The sequence below is a fragment of the Aptenodytes patagonicus genome, chromosome 6, assembly GCF_965638725.1.
Source record: "Aptenodytes patagonicus chromosome 6, bAptPat1.pri.cur, whole genome shotgun sequence".
NCBI classification, from domain to species: Eukaryota; Metazoa; Chordata; class Aves; order Sphenisciformes; family Spheniscidae; genus Aptenodytes; species Aptenodytes patagonicus.
In genome coordinates this window covers 52,079,012-52,097,217 of record NC_134954.1, presented here as the reverse complement: position 1 = coordinate 52,097,217, position 18,206 = coordinate 52,079,012, and the positions used below count along the sequence as shown (strand labels likewise).

At 40.8% G+C, this 18,206-nt stretch overlaps 1 protein-coding gene across 2 annotated transcripts in view; it reads left to right on the top strand.

Moving 5' to 3' along the window:
* Nucleotides 1-18,206, top strand: part of MAP3K20 (mitogen-activated protein kinase kinase kinase 20) — a 96,532-nt gene that overhangs the window by 32,441 nt on the left and 45,885 nt on the right. For both annotated transcript variants that reach the window (XM_076342595.1, XM_076342596.1), the window contains exons 4-8: nt 3,836-3,937; nt 4,779-4,844; nt 5,844-5,872; nt 5,988-6,125; nt 14,529-14,615. In XM_076342595.1, coding sequence (XP_076198710.1) covers nt 3,836-3,937; nt 4,779-4,844; nt 5,844-5,872; nt 5,988-6,125; nt 14,529-14,615 — 422 coding nt within the window. The remainder of the gene's footprint in view (nt 1-3,835; nt 3,938-4,778; nt 4,845-5,843; nt 5,873-5,987; nt 6,126-14,528; nt 14,616-18,206) is intronic.

Here is an 18,206-nt window from a genome sequence, read left to right as displayed (position 1 = left end):
TTGATATAGAATCAAGGGTGTATTAGACAGCGTAAGATAACTCCCTTTATTCACTGGAACCTAGGTTTCATTCATTCTGGCATTCCTAGAATTATGCAGAGGCTGGTTTTTGTGGTTTTGTTGGTGGTTTTGGTTTGGTTTTTTTTTCCTATCACCACTTTAAGCTTCCTTCCCTTATCGTGGGAGTTGGTCCAGGTATAAAAATACATTACAGATAATGTAATTTCTCCCTTTCCTGTATGGGAGAAACCAGGTAAGACAGTAGTAGAAAATAAACCCAAAGCAAAGAAATCTCCAGTCTGCTGAAACAAATGTTTGGAGAGGCAAAAACCATGAAAGCGTGGATTAGGAGGCATGTTTTAGCATGTCTGTAACACCTCGAAGAGTTTGATGTGAAGAGTAGTTTTTGCATGTGGCACAGTCTAATACCAGTTTGAAACACTGCCGTTCAGGTTTTTATTGGTTCTCAGATGGTGGACAGAACCTGTGAAAATTCAGTTATTTCTACCTGTCTCTTAGACGTCTGATTATCACAGTAGATGGCAGTGTAATCCGGTGGGAGAGCATCTGAGATACAGCACTGTTCAGAGCATGGGGAGCTTTACTTACAGGAGTATCAGCCTACTGGAGGTCACAGTGTTGCAACCAGTACTCCAGAGGTGCATGGGGGTGACCACAGCCTACACCGCTCAGAGGGTGCACTGGTGATAGCATATAGACAGGAACTTGAATACCTTCTTGAAGCAATAAAAGTAATAGAAAGCTAATAAATCAAGTAATGTAATTTTACTATAATTTATAACATAAGTGTAGTGAGCGTAAACCAGCAAGCAGAGTGACAAAGGAAATGTGTAATCAACAACTCAGGATGATGTCTGGATCAAAAAGTCCTCAGTTTGATCTCGCAAAAGGTCAGTGTTCGGGGAAGGACATCTGACCTGCTTGCCAGTCACAGGACAAACAGCAGCTGAAGTAGTTCATTATGTCATTGGGAATGGGGACTCTTTAACCATCTGTGAGAAAGAGACTACTCTGCGTAGTCCAACCACTTTGTTACTCGGGGAGCTCTGATTCCACCCTGGCTAAAGATAAAAGGTTCTTTTAACAACCTGCATTGGTTCTCCTTGCAACTTCCAAGGAGACTGGAGTCCCTTGGGTTGGAAGGGAAGCAAGCCTCTATTTCCTCACACCGTTTTCAAATGGGAGAATGGCTACTAAGAAAAGAAATTTTAATTGCGCTTGAAATATCTTTTAGAGAGATTTTCACTCTGTGATCTTCCAGATGGCCTTCAGTGTTGCGGACTTAATCCCGTGTTTAGTCAGAAATCCATTTCTTGTGAGGGCAAAGCCCAAACAAGAAGAAATTCTGAGAACCTAATCATTCTGCAGAGTGATGGAGATGAGGGCATTCAGCCAAGCATTGGCATGTACCGAGCATTAGCTGCACGTGATGTCTTATGTGGGATTGTCAGAGAGTTCTCTGCGAATGACTGCAGAGGTAGCCTAATTGCATTTCCCTGCTGGGATGTATGTCAGTGTTATAACTGATCATCCCACCTGGCGAGCTGCTAATGTGGATCACATCATTCTAGATGTCACCGTCTGTCTCTGTCAACAGTGGTCGCAATGCCTAGCTTTCAGATCTGGTTTTTGACCATAGATGCCTCCCCCTAAAAGGTTCTTGGAGCTTGTGACCCCTGTCTGCACAGAAACATATGGTGTATCCCACAGCCCATCACAGGGTGGGTCCAATCAAGTATTCAGAGCTTTTCTCCGTAAAGCAAATACCTCTTTTCCATTATTGACAGAAAATTATCCTTGTGATATGATTCCAAGTCCATAAGCTCCTAGTAAAAACCTGTGGCACAATAAATATGTAGAAGAAATACTAAAGGATCGAGCTTTGTTGATTGAAGCTTGCTTGCCTCCATTCACACAGAGTGGCAAAGGGCTCGGGGAGCTGAGTTATCCCTGACCCTGGTGGATCAAATTATGCATTGTAAAGGCATGCAAAGCATGCAGCCAACCTATTCCTGAAGAATCCATTTATAAGACAGATGATGACATCATGGACAAAAAAAGCTTATGTTTTAATTGAGGAAATGTGCAGGTCAGCAGCTTACTCCTCTTTCGGTGACATCAGCAGCAATACTTCTGTCTCCTGCAGAGGCTCCTTTCAGCTTGAGGTCCTGCAGTAATGATCCAAAACTAGCTTGCCACTTGAGTGTTTACTTTCAAGGGACTTCCTATTTTCTCCCTCTTTCCTTTCATTTAGTGCTGGCATCTTCTCACATGCCCTACCACGTTCTAGGCTGCAGAGTTTCCTTCCCCATGCAGCAATCTCCCAGTGGTTTTGATTTCCTTGATGAGCAGCAATGTTTACTTTTTAGGCATTTAGCCTATCGTGTATCATTCATTGGTTAATATTATTATTAACAGCAATTCAGATACATTTTATGTAGTCTTAGAGGGAATTATTTTTGTGACTGCTTTGAAATGGCTGAAATTAAGCATTTTAATTGTATACCAGTTGGTTTGCCACCTTAGGTATGCAGATTTTGGGAGTCTTGTAAGTAGGTTTTAAATTCTCCAGACTGCCTGAGGAGCACACTGAATAGCCTTGGGAGAGAGGGATGAAAGGCTTGAAGTTGCTTCTTGCATCCCTCTGGTCTTTGTGCTACTTGGGCTACACCGGGTGGCATATGCCCACTCTGTCTTGGCAACTCGGTAAAAGAAAATGTATCAGCTGCTTCAACTCACAAACCTCTTCCTGTGTTTTCGGTGAAACATGAATGAATACTAAATAAGCATAAAGCTTATTTAATAAATACTAAGCAAAGGAGCTACAGCCTTTAGTCTGCTGAACATGACCTGCAGCACATGGAAATCTGGCCCGCTTACCTCAGGATTAGACCTCTAGTTTCTTCCTTCCATTTTTTCACGAACAAATGAATTGATGTGCTACTGTGTTCCTCCATGGGAAATTTTAATTTCCCTTTGTATTTGCAAACCCTTTCTTCCTAACAGAACATTATATATTTGACATCTGGTTTTACTTTTTAAAAAAAGAAATAAAATAATTATCCTTTGTTATGGGGCATCATTTATATGCAGTACTGCTCACCAGTGGGGAATATCCTCTGTCTTCGGAAACAATAAGAAGGATCTCATACCACCAAACTCATCTGTTAACTGCTCTTCTGAACAGGAGCGGCAAATTCACTGTTTAAATATGTAAGAATTTCAAGTTATATAAAAGTGGTGCTGTGGAGGTTTCAGTTGTCTCCAGTTTCACACCTAAATGTGTGTAGGTGTAACTAGCTTGTTATTCCTGCTTTCAGCCCCACGAGCTCTGACAGTCGGACTGGATTCCATCTGCCACACTTGCGAACACCAACGGGCCAAAAAAGCCCTTGATTGTACCCATATAATCCTGCTGTGGGTTTCTGTAGGTGTAGTTGAGAGAAGTTAAGAAAAAGATCTGCTGATCCTGAACAAGGAGCATCCAGAACCTTTTACTCTGGAATTTGAACTGCTTTGCCTGAGCTTTCTTGACGCCAGACCTTTCTAATGTCTCTTCATTTTAATGCCTGTTGTTATCTATGATTTTACTTTTTTTTACCCTTAGTAGTAGATTATGTCGGTGTTGGGATAATCAGAACGAACTACCACTCTCCTACTACACTACTAATAATATTAGCTGCTGAACCCAAATTCTTTGTCATTAAGCCAGAGGTTGGCTGCTTTCTGGAACTGGCAGAGTTTCCATTAGGTCTTTCAGTTTAGGTGCAATGTTTTAAAATGTCATGTGAGTTTGTTTGTTGTTTTTTAACAGAGTATGCTTCTGCTGGCTCACTGTTTGATTACATTAATAGTAACAAAAGTGAAGAGATGGATATGGATCATATCATGACCTGGGCAACTGACATAGCTAAAGGTAAGCAAGATGAGCAGTGCATTACTATCCTACAGAGCCAACAAAGTGTACAGCTGGAGATGCTTTCCCTATGAAGTCATGAAAGCCTTCCTGTACTTCCTTATTCAAATTGTAAAAAAAAAAAAAAAAAACCCAACAAAAAACCCCCAATCCCAAAACCAACCAACCAACAAACAAACAAAAAAACACCAACAAAACCGAGCAAACATTAAAAAAGCAAACCCCATTCACTGTGCTTTTTAATATGTTCCTTGGTTGTTATGAATCCAAAATAATTTCTGGAGTGAAAATGGCTTCTATGAGCCAGTTTTACTTCTGGTTTGCCCCTAAGTCCCAAGAGCATAATTTTGCTGATGTAGAGTAATTATGAGGTAAAGTGCATAATTATCCTTACATTTGATTTGAATTGGGACATTTAAGGAAGCTAAGGGCTTATTCTCAGCAAACATACTGAAATTCTTCATGTAATAATGCAGAACAAGTTGTTTTGTCCTTTGTGTTCTCTGTGACCACACAAGAATTAGTGTAAGCTAATGAATGAACAGTAAATTCGTATCTTGGGTTCCCTGCGTAGACAACACCTTAGAGAAAATAACTAAATATGATGTTAAAAAGCATTAACATACCCATATAGATGCTCTGAGAGGTATATGAGCTTTGCTTAGTGTTTTTTACTCAAAGTAGATTATGGGAGGCTTTGCTTCTCCTGCAGCATATCAGTATGGCATACAGGACGGCAACTCATAATGAGGACAGTTAATGGGAACCAGAAAACATGACTGCTGATAGGTGATGATCACGCTCAGCCTGCCTAACTAGGTTGTTCCCTTGTTTTGTGTAGGAATGCACTATTTACACATGGAAGCTCCAGTCAAAGTAATCCACAGGGATCTGAAGTCCAGGAATGGTAAAGTAGCAAAACACTGAAATGCTCTGCACTTACTGTTACCTGTTAATGTAGTGCTTAAATCTGTACCTGAGCTTTGTGAACATGCAGAACTAACTAATGCCTTGGCTGTGATCAAGCTGCACTGGGGGTTGTTGAGGCACAGAAGAGCCTCAGAAGAGGAAGTTCCCTCCTCCCCATCCCGAGGCTGTCTGAGCTCTGTTACAGTCCCTAGCATCATTTAGAGCACTGTGGAGGGCTCTTTCAAGTTGTGTCTTGCTGACCGTGATTGTACCCATCTTATCAGCTGTCAGACATTGCCTGGGCACTCCTCACTTCCTTTTTCTATTTGGAAAGGTTGAGTACCAGGAAAGGCTGGCAGACACCAGACACAATAGACTGGATAAGGCCCATTATTTCTTATCTGAAAATCTTGTCTTTACTGTGGCCTGTTTTGAGGTTTGACAGTTATTCATGCTTTTGAGTAATATGCACTCAGTGTGGAGCTGCACTGGTTAGTCTGTACTTGGCAGTTGACGACCATTTATGAAATTTGCTGAATATTGCCTTTTAACTGAAACTTTCACTACTAGTAGTGGGATAGGAGGTACACAGATTTTTAATAATGCACATGGGGAGATAATAGTCAAGAAAAGTCTAGATCTCACCTCAGTTGTAAGTTTTCTCCTTTTATTAATGAATCTTTCAGAGAGCTTCTTGTTAAGCTTAACTACATTGGGGAGAATAGAGTTTATCTGTATTTTAGCTGTAGTTGTGTTGCTATCTCTGAACTCAGTAAGGCCTGAAAGGTTTTGCGTTTGTTCAGAGGCTTGCAGGTATTCAGCAGATGTTCTCTAAAGCTTCTCAAAGAAACCAGGACAGTTGTGCATGTGTGCATGTTCAGGTACTGGCTCACCATAGGATCATTTTTCTTGATAAAAAGCAAAGTCCTTTGCTGTGAAAATGTATTGTGTTTATTTTTAATAGCATTCTTGTAACCTATTGTTTTTTCATTTTCAGTTGTTATAGCTGCTGATGGCGTGTTAAAGGTATGAACACTTTAATTATTTGTAGAGAGATGCTGCTGCTTGACTTGATGTTTTGATGCCTAATGAATGAGGTTGATACTTTAATATCTGTTTGTTTTTTATTTATTTTTGCCAGATCTGTGATTTTGGTGCCTCAAGGTTCCACTCCCATACAACACACATGTCATTAGTGGGCACGTTTCCATGGATGGCCCCAGAAGTTATCCAAAGTCTCCCGGTGTCTGAAACATGTGACACATACTCGTACGGAGTGGTGAGTGCCTTTCATTTCCCTATGCGTAGTAGCAGATCTCTAGTGTGACAGAATTCATGTGATGCAAGAACAACAATTCTAAATAAGGACAACAAAAATATCACACTTTCTTTCAAGACTGACCCATAATTTATAATCACATGCTTGAAAATGATAGGAAGAACAGTGTCTTGCATGTTTAGTAAGACTAATCTATCTGATTAGAGTAGCAGCATGCCAGTGTGGGAAGTGCATGCTTTATCACAAGTATTCAGCATATGTCCGAGGGCTTGCAGGAGCCACTGAACAATCTGCATCGTGAATCTCTGCTTGTGTGTTTTAGTGGAACAGAAGAGAAAAAGGTTGTCTTGCAATAGGTGTATAAGAAGATGAAATGATTAGGATTCCACTTTCCATAAAATGAAGTGTCACTGATTTTATATTAAAAAGTAAGCCACTTCTCCATGCTTAATTGTTTAAAAGACCCTGCTATCATTAGCTGTGAGAATAGAGACTGTACCTCTTGTGGAGGTAGAGGCCCCATCTAAAAATAAAGAAAAGGCCAGCATTGCTTTCCTGTTTCTCTGAAGGGGGAACAATCAGTTATAGTTCATCAGAATGTCAGGTTTGCAGGTACAGTAATGTGAATTATTTCACTCCGTCCACAGTTAAACTCTAATTTGGTTTTGCTCTGCAATACAAAATAGGCTAGAAATAGCCCTACTGGTCAGACCAGTTGTGTGCTGAGCCCCATAGCCTTCCTCTGACAGAGAACAGTAATGAATACTTTGGGGAGGGAAAGGAAAGGAAGTGGGGTTGTAGTTTCCATGCATATCTGTGTATTAACCATTTTTGGTTTTGGATTCAATGGTGGGTGGCAGAATGAGGAATACTTTCAGTACCTGTCAAGTATTGCCTCATTCTCTTTTTGAGGGATGGGAAGAGATAGATGTGAGGGAAGCACTATGGTTTTAAGTTAGCACCTATGGCTATACATAGCCAAGCTGATGTCCCAATGGAAGATTACTTAAACTTTTTGCCAAATAGTTGTTTATAGTGAAAAAAAAAAATGAGAAATGATGTGGCATCGCTTACAAATGAAAGATTGAAGGTTTGTAAGGAGGGAGAAAAAGCCTATATTGGCATATTCAAAATCCTTGCTTGCTTAACTGAACTAGTAAGAGAACATAAGCTAACAAATGTAAATGTTAATATAAACTGTTACTGGAAGCAATCACATATTATCCACTGAAGGGAAACATTCCAGTTTCAAAACAAAGCAAAAATGTTAGAGGAGGAATTCCAAACATGGTCTTACAGCTCAAACTGCTCACATAGTCATCTTGGTGTGAATTGACTTTAAGTAACATTCTAGAAGGTAAGAAATTGTTTAATATCTTATCATGTCAAGTATTACCAGAGCCTTGGGAACAGTATGTCGCACATAGTTTATTTTTCCTCGTTCAAAAAGTAAAGCTCCTCTGACAGTTCTGTGCTTGGAAGTAAAACTCAACTACCCTCCGTATGAAAACAGTTCAGTGTTGCTAGAATATTTTAATGTGGTTACGGGTGTATAGTGCTACTTTAGTATGCCTAATAATATTTGACCCACATTTTTTAATATATTGTTTTTGAGCTAATGTGTTTTACTGTGGGTAGAAGCTTATGAATTCATAAGCACTTAGGAATTAATTTGTCCTTTTATAACTCCAGTCTCGGAACACCATTGTTTTCAGAGGAGATACAGGGGTAGAAATGAAGAATGGCAGTGGCCCAAATGTTCTCTGGTGATGAAATTACTGATGTAATGGGGTAATACCAGCAAGAAATTGTCCGAATTGACCTTGTTCTCACCAACAAGGAGGGGCTGGTGGAGAATGTGAAGTTCGAGGGCAGCCTGGGCTGCAGCGACCACGAAATGATGGAGTTCAAGATCCTTAGGGCACCAAGGAGGGCGCACAGCAGGCTCACTACCCTGGACTTCAGGAGAGCAGGCTTTGGCCTCTTCAGGGATCTGCTTGGTAGAGTGCCATGGGATAAAGACCTGGAGAGAAGAGGGGCCCAAGAAAGCTGGGTAATATTGAAGGATCACCTCCTCCAAGCTCAGGAGCGATGCATCCCAACAAAGAGGAAGTCAGGCAAAAACACCAGGAGGCCTGCATGGATGAACAAGGAGCTCCTGGACAAACTCAAACACAAAAAGGAAGCCTACAGAGGGTGGAAGCAAGGACAGGTAGCCTGGGAGGAATACAGAGAGATTGTCCGAGCAGGCAGGGATCAGGTTAGGAAAGCTAAAGCCCTGACAGAATTAAATCTGGCCAGGGACAGCAAGGGCAACAAGAAAAGCTTCTATAGGTACGTCGGGGATAAAAGGAAGATGAGGGAAAATGTGGGCCCTCTCCAGAACGAAACGGGAGACCTGGTTACCCAGGATACGGAGAAGGCAGAGGTACTCAATGACCTTTTTGCCTCAGTCTTCACCAGCGAGTGCTCAAGCCACGCCGCCCAAGCTGCAGAAGGCAAAGGCGGGGACTGGGAGAATGAAGAGCCACCCACTGCAGGAGAAGATCAGGTTTGAGACCATCTAAGGCACCTGAAGGTGCACAAGTCCATGGGACCTGATGAGATCCATCTGCAGGTCCTGAGGGAACTGGCAGATGAAGTTGCTAAGCCACTATCCATCATATTTGAGAAGTCGTGGCAGTCCGGTGAAGTTCCCACTGACTGGAACGGGGAAACATAACCCCCATTTTTAAAAAGGGAAAAAAGGAAGACCTGGGGAGCTACAGGCCAGTCAGTCTCATGTCTGTGCCTGGGAAGATCATGGTACAAATCCTCCTGGAAGCTATGCTAAGGCACATGGAGGACAGGGAGGTGATTCGAGACAGCCAGCATGGCTTCACCAAAGGCAAGTCCTGCCTGACCAACCTAGTGGCCTTCTATGATGGAGTGACTACATCAGTGGACGTGGGAAGGATGTCGTCTATCTGGACCTCTGTAAGGCCTTTGACACGGTCCCCCACAACATCCTTCTCTCTAAACTGGAGAGGTATGGATTTGATGGGTGGACTGTCCGGTGGGTGAGGAATTGGTTAGATGGTTGCATCCAGAGGGTAGTGGTCAACGGCTCAATGTCCAGATGGAGATCGGTGAAAAGTGGTGTCCTGCAGGGGTCCATATTGGGACCAATACTGTTTAATGTCTTCATCAACGACATAGACAATGGGATTGAGTGCACCCTCAGCAAGTTTGCAGACGACACCAAGCTGAGTGGTGTGGTTGACATGCCAGAGGGATGGGATGCCATCCAGAGGGACCTGGACAAGCTCGAGGAGTGGGCCTGTGTGAACCTCATGAGGTTTAACAAGTCCTGTTAAAGGAGGAGGTCCTGCACTTGGGTCGGGGCAACCCCCGGTATCAATACAGGCTGGGGGATGAAGGGATTGAGAGCAGCCCTGCCGAGAAGGACTTGGGGGTACTGGTGGATGAAAAGCTGGACATAAGCCGGCAATGTGCGCTCGCAGCCCAGAAGGCCAATCGAATCCTGGGCTGCATCAAAAGAAGCGTGGCCAGCAGGTGGAGGGAGGTGACTCTGCCCCTCTACTGTGCTCTGGTGAGACCCCACCTGGAGTACCGCGTCCAGCTCTGGAGCCCTCAGCATAAGAAAGACACGGACCTGTTGGAGCGGGTCCAGAGGAGGGCCACGAAAATGATCAGGGGGATGGAACACCTCTCCTATGAAGACAGGCTGAGAGAGTTGGGGTTGTTCAGCCTAGAGAAGAGAAGGCTTCGGGGAGACCTTCTTGCAGCCTATCAGTACTTAAACAGGGCTTATAAAAAAGATGGTGTCAGACTTTTGAGCAGGGCCTGTTGCGACAGGACAAGGGGGAACGGCTTTAAACTAAAAGGGGGGAGATATAGACTAGATATAAGGAAGAAATTTTTTACACTGAGGGTGGTGAGGCACTGGCACAGGTTGCCCAGAGGGGTGGCGGATGCCCCATCCTTGGAAACATTCAAGGTCAGGTTGGACGGGGCTCTGAGCAACCTGATCTAGTTGAAGCTGTCCCTGCCCACGGCAGGGGGGTTGGACTAGATGACCTTTAAAAGGTCCCTTCCAACCCAAACTGTTCTATGATTCCATGAATATAACATTGAAAGTTGGAATCTCCCTATAGTAAGTGTTAGACTATCAGAGAATTAGCTAGGAGACTGAAAACAAAAAAATCTTAGAAAGGGTATTTTTGTCTCTTCAAATGATTGTCATCTATAAAAACAAAATTTAAAGAATCCCTTTTCAAAATGTAACACTTGCCAGCAGCTTTTGTGCTAGAGAGACAAATCTGCTTTTCTTCAGTTAAAGTCCTGTTAACAAAGAACAGAATCCTTTCAAATGTAAACTAGTAAGATGCTAGGAATAGATAACTGTGTTTGCAATATTTGTCGCCTTCCTCATGGTTTTCTTTAATTTCTTTCCTGCTATTTTTTTTTTTCTGACTGGCTTTTCTTTCTACAAACCAGTCTGTGATTTTAAATATTCTGCTTAAGGTGCGCGAGACCTTTTTCCATGAAGTGTCAAAGTCTTTCTGCAACCTTACAGGTCTGAGTTGCTCCTCAGCTGAAATGGATTTTCCTCTTTGAACAGTTGCATGCATGTGTACAGCTAATGTTCAGATTAGTTTGTCCTGCTCTTCATGGATGGTTAAACAGGTCCATATACTCTCTTTGAGATCTATAGTAAATAGTTTATAATACTGCCATGAAATGCTAAAGCTAAATGTTCCAGGAGATTTATTACAACACAAAGACAGGTCTTGCACTTTCCTTCAGCCATGCTGTGATTCTCTTTTCTAATCCATTTCCAAATCCATACTCTAAACAACAGATACCAAGTGTTACAAGTGATCAACCCAGAAATTGACTCGCATGTCACTGTGTGTGTTGCTCAAAAATGATTCCTTGCTTCTCTTCCAGATATGAAAGTGTACGTGGAATGACAATGTTCACTCTAAAAGCTGTTTTGAAATCATGAAAATATATGCGCAGAATATGTTACCCTGGCAAAATTGTTTGTAGTGCACTGCAGTGTGTGTGTGTATCAGTATAAATGTGTTTAATCATAGAAAGCTTATGTGGTGTACCTGAATTATTTCAACACTTACATGAACAAAAAAGTAAAACCATTAATTGGCTATTGGTAGCATAGAGACTGCTGTTAAATGTAGCAGCTGTTACGCTCCTAGCAATAGTTCATACATTGCTTTAGCTATGAGAACATATGTTATTTATAGAGGGAATGTTGGCCAGCTCTAGGGGTTACCCCTTACTCTTTTTGAAAAGAATTATGAGATCTTTAACTTCCACTTGGATCAACGCAGGGAAGACTGATGTAATTTTTATGCCTAAGGGCAGTACCTCTAAGAGTGCAACACTTTCTGCTCATGCTGTACTTCTAATTGTGGCTCCTGACCCTCATCTGTGAACACTTTCCTACCAAGAGAAAACATTTCTTTTTTTCAGCGAAGGTGTTCAGAGTGTTTGCTTTTTCTCAAATTACTCATTTGGATGTTCCCTATGCTATATGGCACTTTGAATCTTTGTTGGCTTTGCACTGGGGTGGGGATGTGGGGGTTTTGTTGTTTTGTTTTCTTTCCTTTTGGTTGTTGTCACGTAGTTGAGAGGATAAGAATTGAAATGCACAGGTGAGCTGACAGAAGTAAGCGTGTGAGCTTTTTCTGAAGACCACATAATTCTTATTCTCAGCCTCATGTATAGGATGAACATTAATACATTTGTCTCTTCTTTCTGTTTCTCTGTACACAAAGAAGAGCCCAACATCTTCAGAGGTCACAGCTTACAAACCACTATATCAAATGATCTTGCTTTGTTTTCCATCATTGTGTCTAGCTTGGCTGTTTCTCTGTGAGCACCTGCTGTTTGTCATCACAGAGATGTGATGTGATCAGGAAAGCAGGTGATCCTCACCACCAGAGATGGGAGGGGAAGTGAACCATGTCAGTCTCAATTAAATTACACCAGAAATGGAAGATAGATTGATTTCCATATTAGGTGAGCTGGGGAGCCAGTTCTGAAAATGAACAGAGTGTATCTCGCAATAAAGAGGCTGGGGTAAGTCAGGTTGAGGTGCTTTTTCTGCTGCTGAATGACCCTGGGGACAGGAAGAGACAAATGGGAATGCAGAAGATACCCATTTGCTGCTTTTAAAAAGACTGATAATGCAATCATTCACCTTGGCTGATGATTCAGGGTAGCTAATCCATGAGATGGGGTTGAAGCTCCTATAAAACTGAACATAGAGGCATGTCACCATTGGAAGGAAAGGCTTTATCTACACCATTGGCCTGAATATGAAATTTGCATTGTTGTTAGAACATTTTCTAAACCAGTGTAAATAAATGCAAGGATTTCTGATATCCCACTTTTGTATCTTTTACTTTCTTCTACTATTAGTAAAAAATAAGGCATTAAGAAAAATTGTTCTGTTATGTCAGATTGCTGTTTTTCTCTTCAACTATGTGCAGTCTTGAAGTGTTTTAAGCTAGCACTGTTGGTTTAGGAAAGCAGTGATCTGTACAGGCAGTGAAAATAAACACTAAAGGTGTCATGATAGAGGAATTTAGTGCAAAATGTTCTGCACAAACTTATGTGCATGAATGAAATGAGACAACCCTTACAATCTATAGTCTTCTGAAAGAAAGGTAGCAGAGCAGTAGAGTTTTCCAGCTCAAGGCTCTTGGAGACATTTAACATGTATTTCATTATGTTCTTTACTTGGAAGATGTATTTAGATACTGCTCTATCTGATGTGCAAACTTGAGTTTCTTCTCTGTGGTTTCATGGTACAGCCATACAGATGAGGTAGTTCTGCAAGACTGCTCAACTGCATGTTTGATTTGGTCCAGGGGCTTTCGTTTTAAACTGGCTGTTTTGTACACTGCTTTTTTGTCTGAAGTACATGGGACTGCTAAGTTATTTCCTTCTCTCACAGTTAAATTTCCTTGTCTACCAGTACAGAGGTGATAACTGGAACTACAAATTGAGGTGCCTCCTTTTTTTTTTTCTTCTAAAAGGAATGAATTGAGACAAACAGGAGAGTTGAATACCTCTATGATAGCTTTCCCCATATATTTCTCATTCTGAGGAAAACTGTCCTTTTACTTATTTTTCCAAGATACCCTTACCTTTACTAATCAGTCTTTTGAGTCAAGCAGACCTATTATTCAAATAAGTCTATTGATGGAGTACCCTGTTCACTTGATTAAAGGCCCAACTCTGCTTCAATGCATTTTTTCTGCTTGAGCTGCATCTGCCAATATTCTCGCATTTTCTTTCTAATTACCTTCATAGCTGGCCAGAATCCATTCAAAAGAATGTAGCTGGAATAAGCCTGGGTACTAACCCAAATAGTGGGGATATAGAGACTTGGATATAGAGACTTGTATAAGGATCTTAATGCATTTGGTCAGATACTACATAAATGATGTCTTTTTTGTTGTTATGCTTGGTATATGAGCAGAAGAAAAAGTTTGTATGTAGATAATTGGTAACAAGATATGTATATGAAGTTTCTGATCAAAAAAAAAAAAAAAGACGTATACAAGTGAAGGTACAAAGTGCCTGTTAATTTGGTTGAACTCCAATATATAGTCCCAATGGCAGAAAAACAAGTTGGATTCATTGACTTGAAGCCTTTTTGGTGATGCCAAGCTCTTTTCTACAGAGTAGCTTAGATTCTTGGGTACTGTGTTACCAAAATGCTAAAAGCATGCGACATTAGGAGATCTTTCTATATCTAAGGACAGTGCGTCTGTAAGATACCGAGGAGAACAGAGTAATTTTCTATATGCTGTGTATTTAGTTTAACATAATCACATACTTGGAGATAAACAATTACAGTTTTGCTTGCGAAATTATATTTAATATTTTCATAGGCATATGATAGGAGCAACATACCTTTTGGATCATATTCTGACTAGTGAGAAGCACTAGTTGCAATCATATAGAAATATTTTTAAATGCAAAATGACTACAAAGCAAAGATGTGTCTAGTTGGTGCTGAGAAGGAGAGGAGTAGTTCATTGTCTTCCCAAGTCTCAACTGCCAAATGTGAACTTTATAGTGTACAAAGAAAGTAAAAAGCATTTTCCATGGCGCTCACAAAATTGCAGGCATTAGACCCCACACAACCCAGTTTTTCATCTCGGCTTTTCTGTAGAGGAAAAAGCAGAAACATTCAGATTAATTTAGTGAGAGGATCTTGCACACAAACACAGGTCCAAGTTCCTGCAAATGGAAACTGGTTGCCTGATAATTGGATACAGAATAGTGCTGTATCAAGGTTTAATAATGTATTTAAAATACAAAGTACAGAAATAAAAATTCTTTTCTTTTTTTCTGTTCCAGGTTCTCTGGGAGATGCTAACAAGGGAGGTCCCCTTTAAAGGCTTGGAAGGATTACAAGTAGCTTGGCTTGTAGTGGAAAAAAACGAGGTAAGACTACGTTTCTACATTCAGGTACATAGATCAGAAAACAGTATTGGGGTTTTGCAAAAGACTTTTTCATCTTCTTCAAATTGAAAGTAAGTTCACGCGTATGGAAAGATTAGCAGTAGGAGCTAACACAAAGGGTCAAAGTGATGTTATTCCTCATGAATGGACCCTTTACATCTAATTGTTGCAGCTTCACGTCGTGATGCTGTAGATCAAAAATTGTACAAGTACTGTACTAGTTTCTCAGTCTCAATTGTAAAACCTAGGGGTTTGTTCTTAGTGATGAAAGAAGCCATTGCGTCCAAGGTAGGGGAACAGTTTAACTCCATCTCCTGCGTTTAGGACATCTTTTTACTGGCCGGGAGTTGATATATCTGTAAGAGACCTTCAGCTACTTCAACTTAACTCTCCCAGCAGGAGTCACTATAGTACAAGAAACTGCCGCTTAGATGAAAATTTCAAAAATAAAAGAAGAAAAAATAGTTTTAAAAAAAGAGAGAAATTACAGTTTTGCCACCTACGTTCAACACTACATTGAAGATGAGCTCCTCACTGGTATCGGCAAGGCTGTGGCATAGCTGCAAGCCTCCTCATGCAGAGTCTTTCCATTTCAAAAGCACTTCAGTGGTGTAAACACCGTTTGTACAGTGTCCCCAGCCTCGCTTTTCTTCTTATCACAAATTGAGGCTTTCAGTTAGTTGGACATGTGAGCGTATATCTGAACACATAGTCCCTTGATATCAAAGACAGTAACTACATTTAAAAAACATTTAAAGTTGTGACTGTACCACACACAGACAAGCATGGAAATCCTCCACAAAGATGAAACCTCCTCTATCTAGACACAGCGGAAGCTTGGGAAACATTACAATGGCGAGGCAGTGGCTGTACAATACAGATTCCTATTATTCTACATAAACTGTTTCTCAAAATGCTTCAGAGTTAAACAGAGGAGTTAGGTTTCCTCCTCCCAGTTTAATATTTTTTGTTGGTGGTTTTTTTCCCCTCTCTTTTTTTGTTCTCTTCAAGGACTGGATTAATTTCAGTGAGTGATGCTGTGATATACCGATTAGCTGGAAATGCTACACTAAGAATGCGAAGATTATGAATGTGGTCTTCTACAGCGTTTATCAGAGCAGGAGGCACAAAGAGACACTTTATCCTAGTTTAGGAAAAGCCTCATACATCATTTTGAAGGAGGAACCATAAAGCCTTCCATCAACAGTATTTGTTTCCTATGCCTACCACGTGCAGTTTTATGTAAGGGGCACAGAGTGGCATTGGGAATGTTGTAAAGAGATGTAGTCATATGCTGCAAGATGTTAGAGGGTACAACACACATTTCTCTACAGTTTTCCAGAGCAAGGAACTGTGTAAAATACAATATGAACAAAATGTGGACATAATGACTGTTTTACTCATGGCTGAAGAAACCTAAGGGGTGACATTTTCAGAGCCAGCTGTTTGTCTGCCAGGTACCACTAGCCTGTTGCTACCATCTTCTTTGCAAGGGTGCCACAGAGCTTAGAGGGCATTAGCACTTGCTTACATAGTTTTTATTTTTTCTGGCCATGACTTAGGGAACATGCCCAGCATAAGCCTTGTAAAAGTCAGCTTGTGCTACTTTTCTTCATAGTTTCTGTGTCCCAAAGCAAGTGTGAGGGTCAGGTTCTGCTCTCACGTCAATCTGTTGACATCAGTGGGGTTGAATGGTTCCAGTTCACAACAGAATTGAATCACTGTTGAGCCAGTCCTTCATTTTTTGCACTGCAAGTCTCTTGTTAAAATCAGTATGGGACTGAGGCCAAAGTGTAATTGCGTAGGGTGAAAAATCCCCCTTTGCAAAGCCTGAGCCCAACAAATGAAGTGGATTTTAATGATTCTGTATGGGTCTTTTGTGACTCTCTGCATAATTTCACAGTGTTATTTTTATTCTGGTAGAGTTTCTATATAATTATATTTTTTTTTAATCCAGAAAAGAAAAACATGAGAGTTCAGATTATGCTAGGCATGATCTCATAAGAAATTACTACTGAGAAACGTCATCTTTATTATAATATGACACTTTTGGAACCTGCTACCTCTATATTACATGACAGCTAACATTCTGCACAAGTGAGACACATATAAATGGTGATGGCAACTGATTTTCCACCTCCTGGAACAGTGAGGGTTACAGACAAATACTGTAGCAAGACGAGCCAGTGTATTTTTAGGCTAATGACTCAACCAGAGATCAAGCACCAGTACAATTTGTTTATGCATTGTACAAATTTCTGTGTATTTCTTGCACAGAAAGCTTTGCACCTTAAGGTATTACATTATTTTAATAATTGTATTCCTGCAGTGCCCTGGCTCTATATCTCACGTTTCCAGTTTTCATGGTGTTCAAATGCTTGTGGAGCAGAGTTTGTTAACTCTTACTTTGGCTGCTGTGGCTTGTAAGGCTTTGCAGGTCATGTTGCAGTAATATAATGGTGCAATTTGACACAACTTGCTCTGCTTTGCTTCTGAAATGGCAATAGTAGGACAGATCAAAGGGTCTTCCTGGCAGGTTGGTCTGAACAGGACTGTAATACCTGGTTCTCACCTGTTACAGGACAGTGAACCCTTTTTCCAGCTTGACCCCTCTTATATTTGGACTCATTTGCACTGAGGAACTGTTTTTATCTACATATTTTTTTAATGCATTATGAAACATCTGAAGTCAATTAACTGCCTTAGCGAGAGCAGAGGGATCTCCTTATATGTGTAATGTTGTTGGGATGCACATTTAATCAACTGGAGAGGCTTTGGTATCTGTGTGTTTGTATATGAGAAAGGACTTGCTTTTAGGCTTTCCAATCTGGAGGCAGAGTCTTTAAACTAAAAGTCCTCTAAGACTGGCTGAAGGAATCTTTTCATGGTTTAAAACTCTCAGCAAAGCAAACCAAACAAGCTTCAAACTAATTCTCTGTAGTCAGTGGTCCTGGCTATAACCAGCAACTCCTTGTCTTCAGTCATCAGGAAATATTTATGAGTTCACTGTGCTCTGTGAGTGCTTTCTGAGATCTGCATGTCCTCATTAATCCTTCTGACCACAGGCTCATGAAACATCTCTTGTGTCATGTAGAGCTTCACTTAACTCTTTTTAACTCACTTAATATAATACATATTTCAGCCATTTGTTGTATCGAAAGTATTGTACAGCTGGATCATCTGTGTGGGAGAAAGGAATTAAGGCAGACTGTACGTTATACCTATCTTGACAAGCATCTTAGAATACCACGCAGTAACCTCCACAAACTATTATGTCTTAGTGTTAAAAGCTGTTTGCCTCGTTTTTACTTCCTGGTCTCCGAGCTTTCTTAAGGAACCCCATTTGTGCATTTGTTCCATTCCTTCCTTACAGGTCTATTAATTAATTATACGTCTTGCTAGTGTTAGTAATTTTGATTTTTCTTTTCAATATGTCAATCCTCAGTTTTTATATTGTGTTTAAAAGAAAGAAGTGTGTTTTACTTCTTTTAATTGCATTGCTCTTATAGAAAATCTATTAGTAGCAGCTTAAAGGGAAATGCTTCCAATAACTGGTACATTCTCTCTCCATTA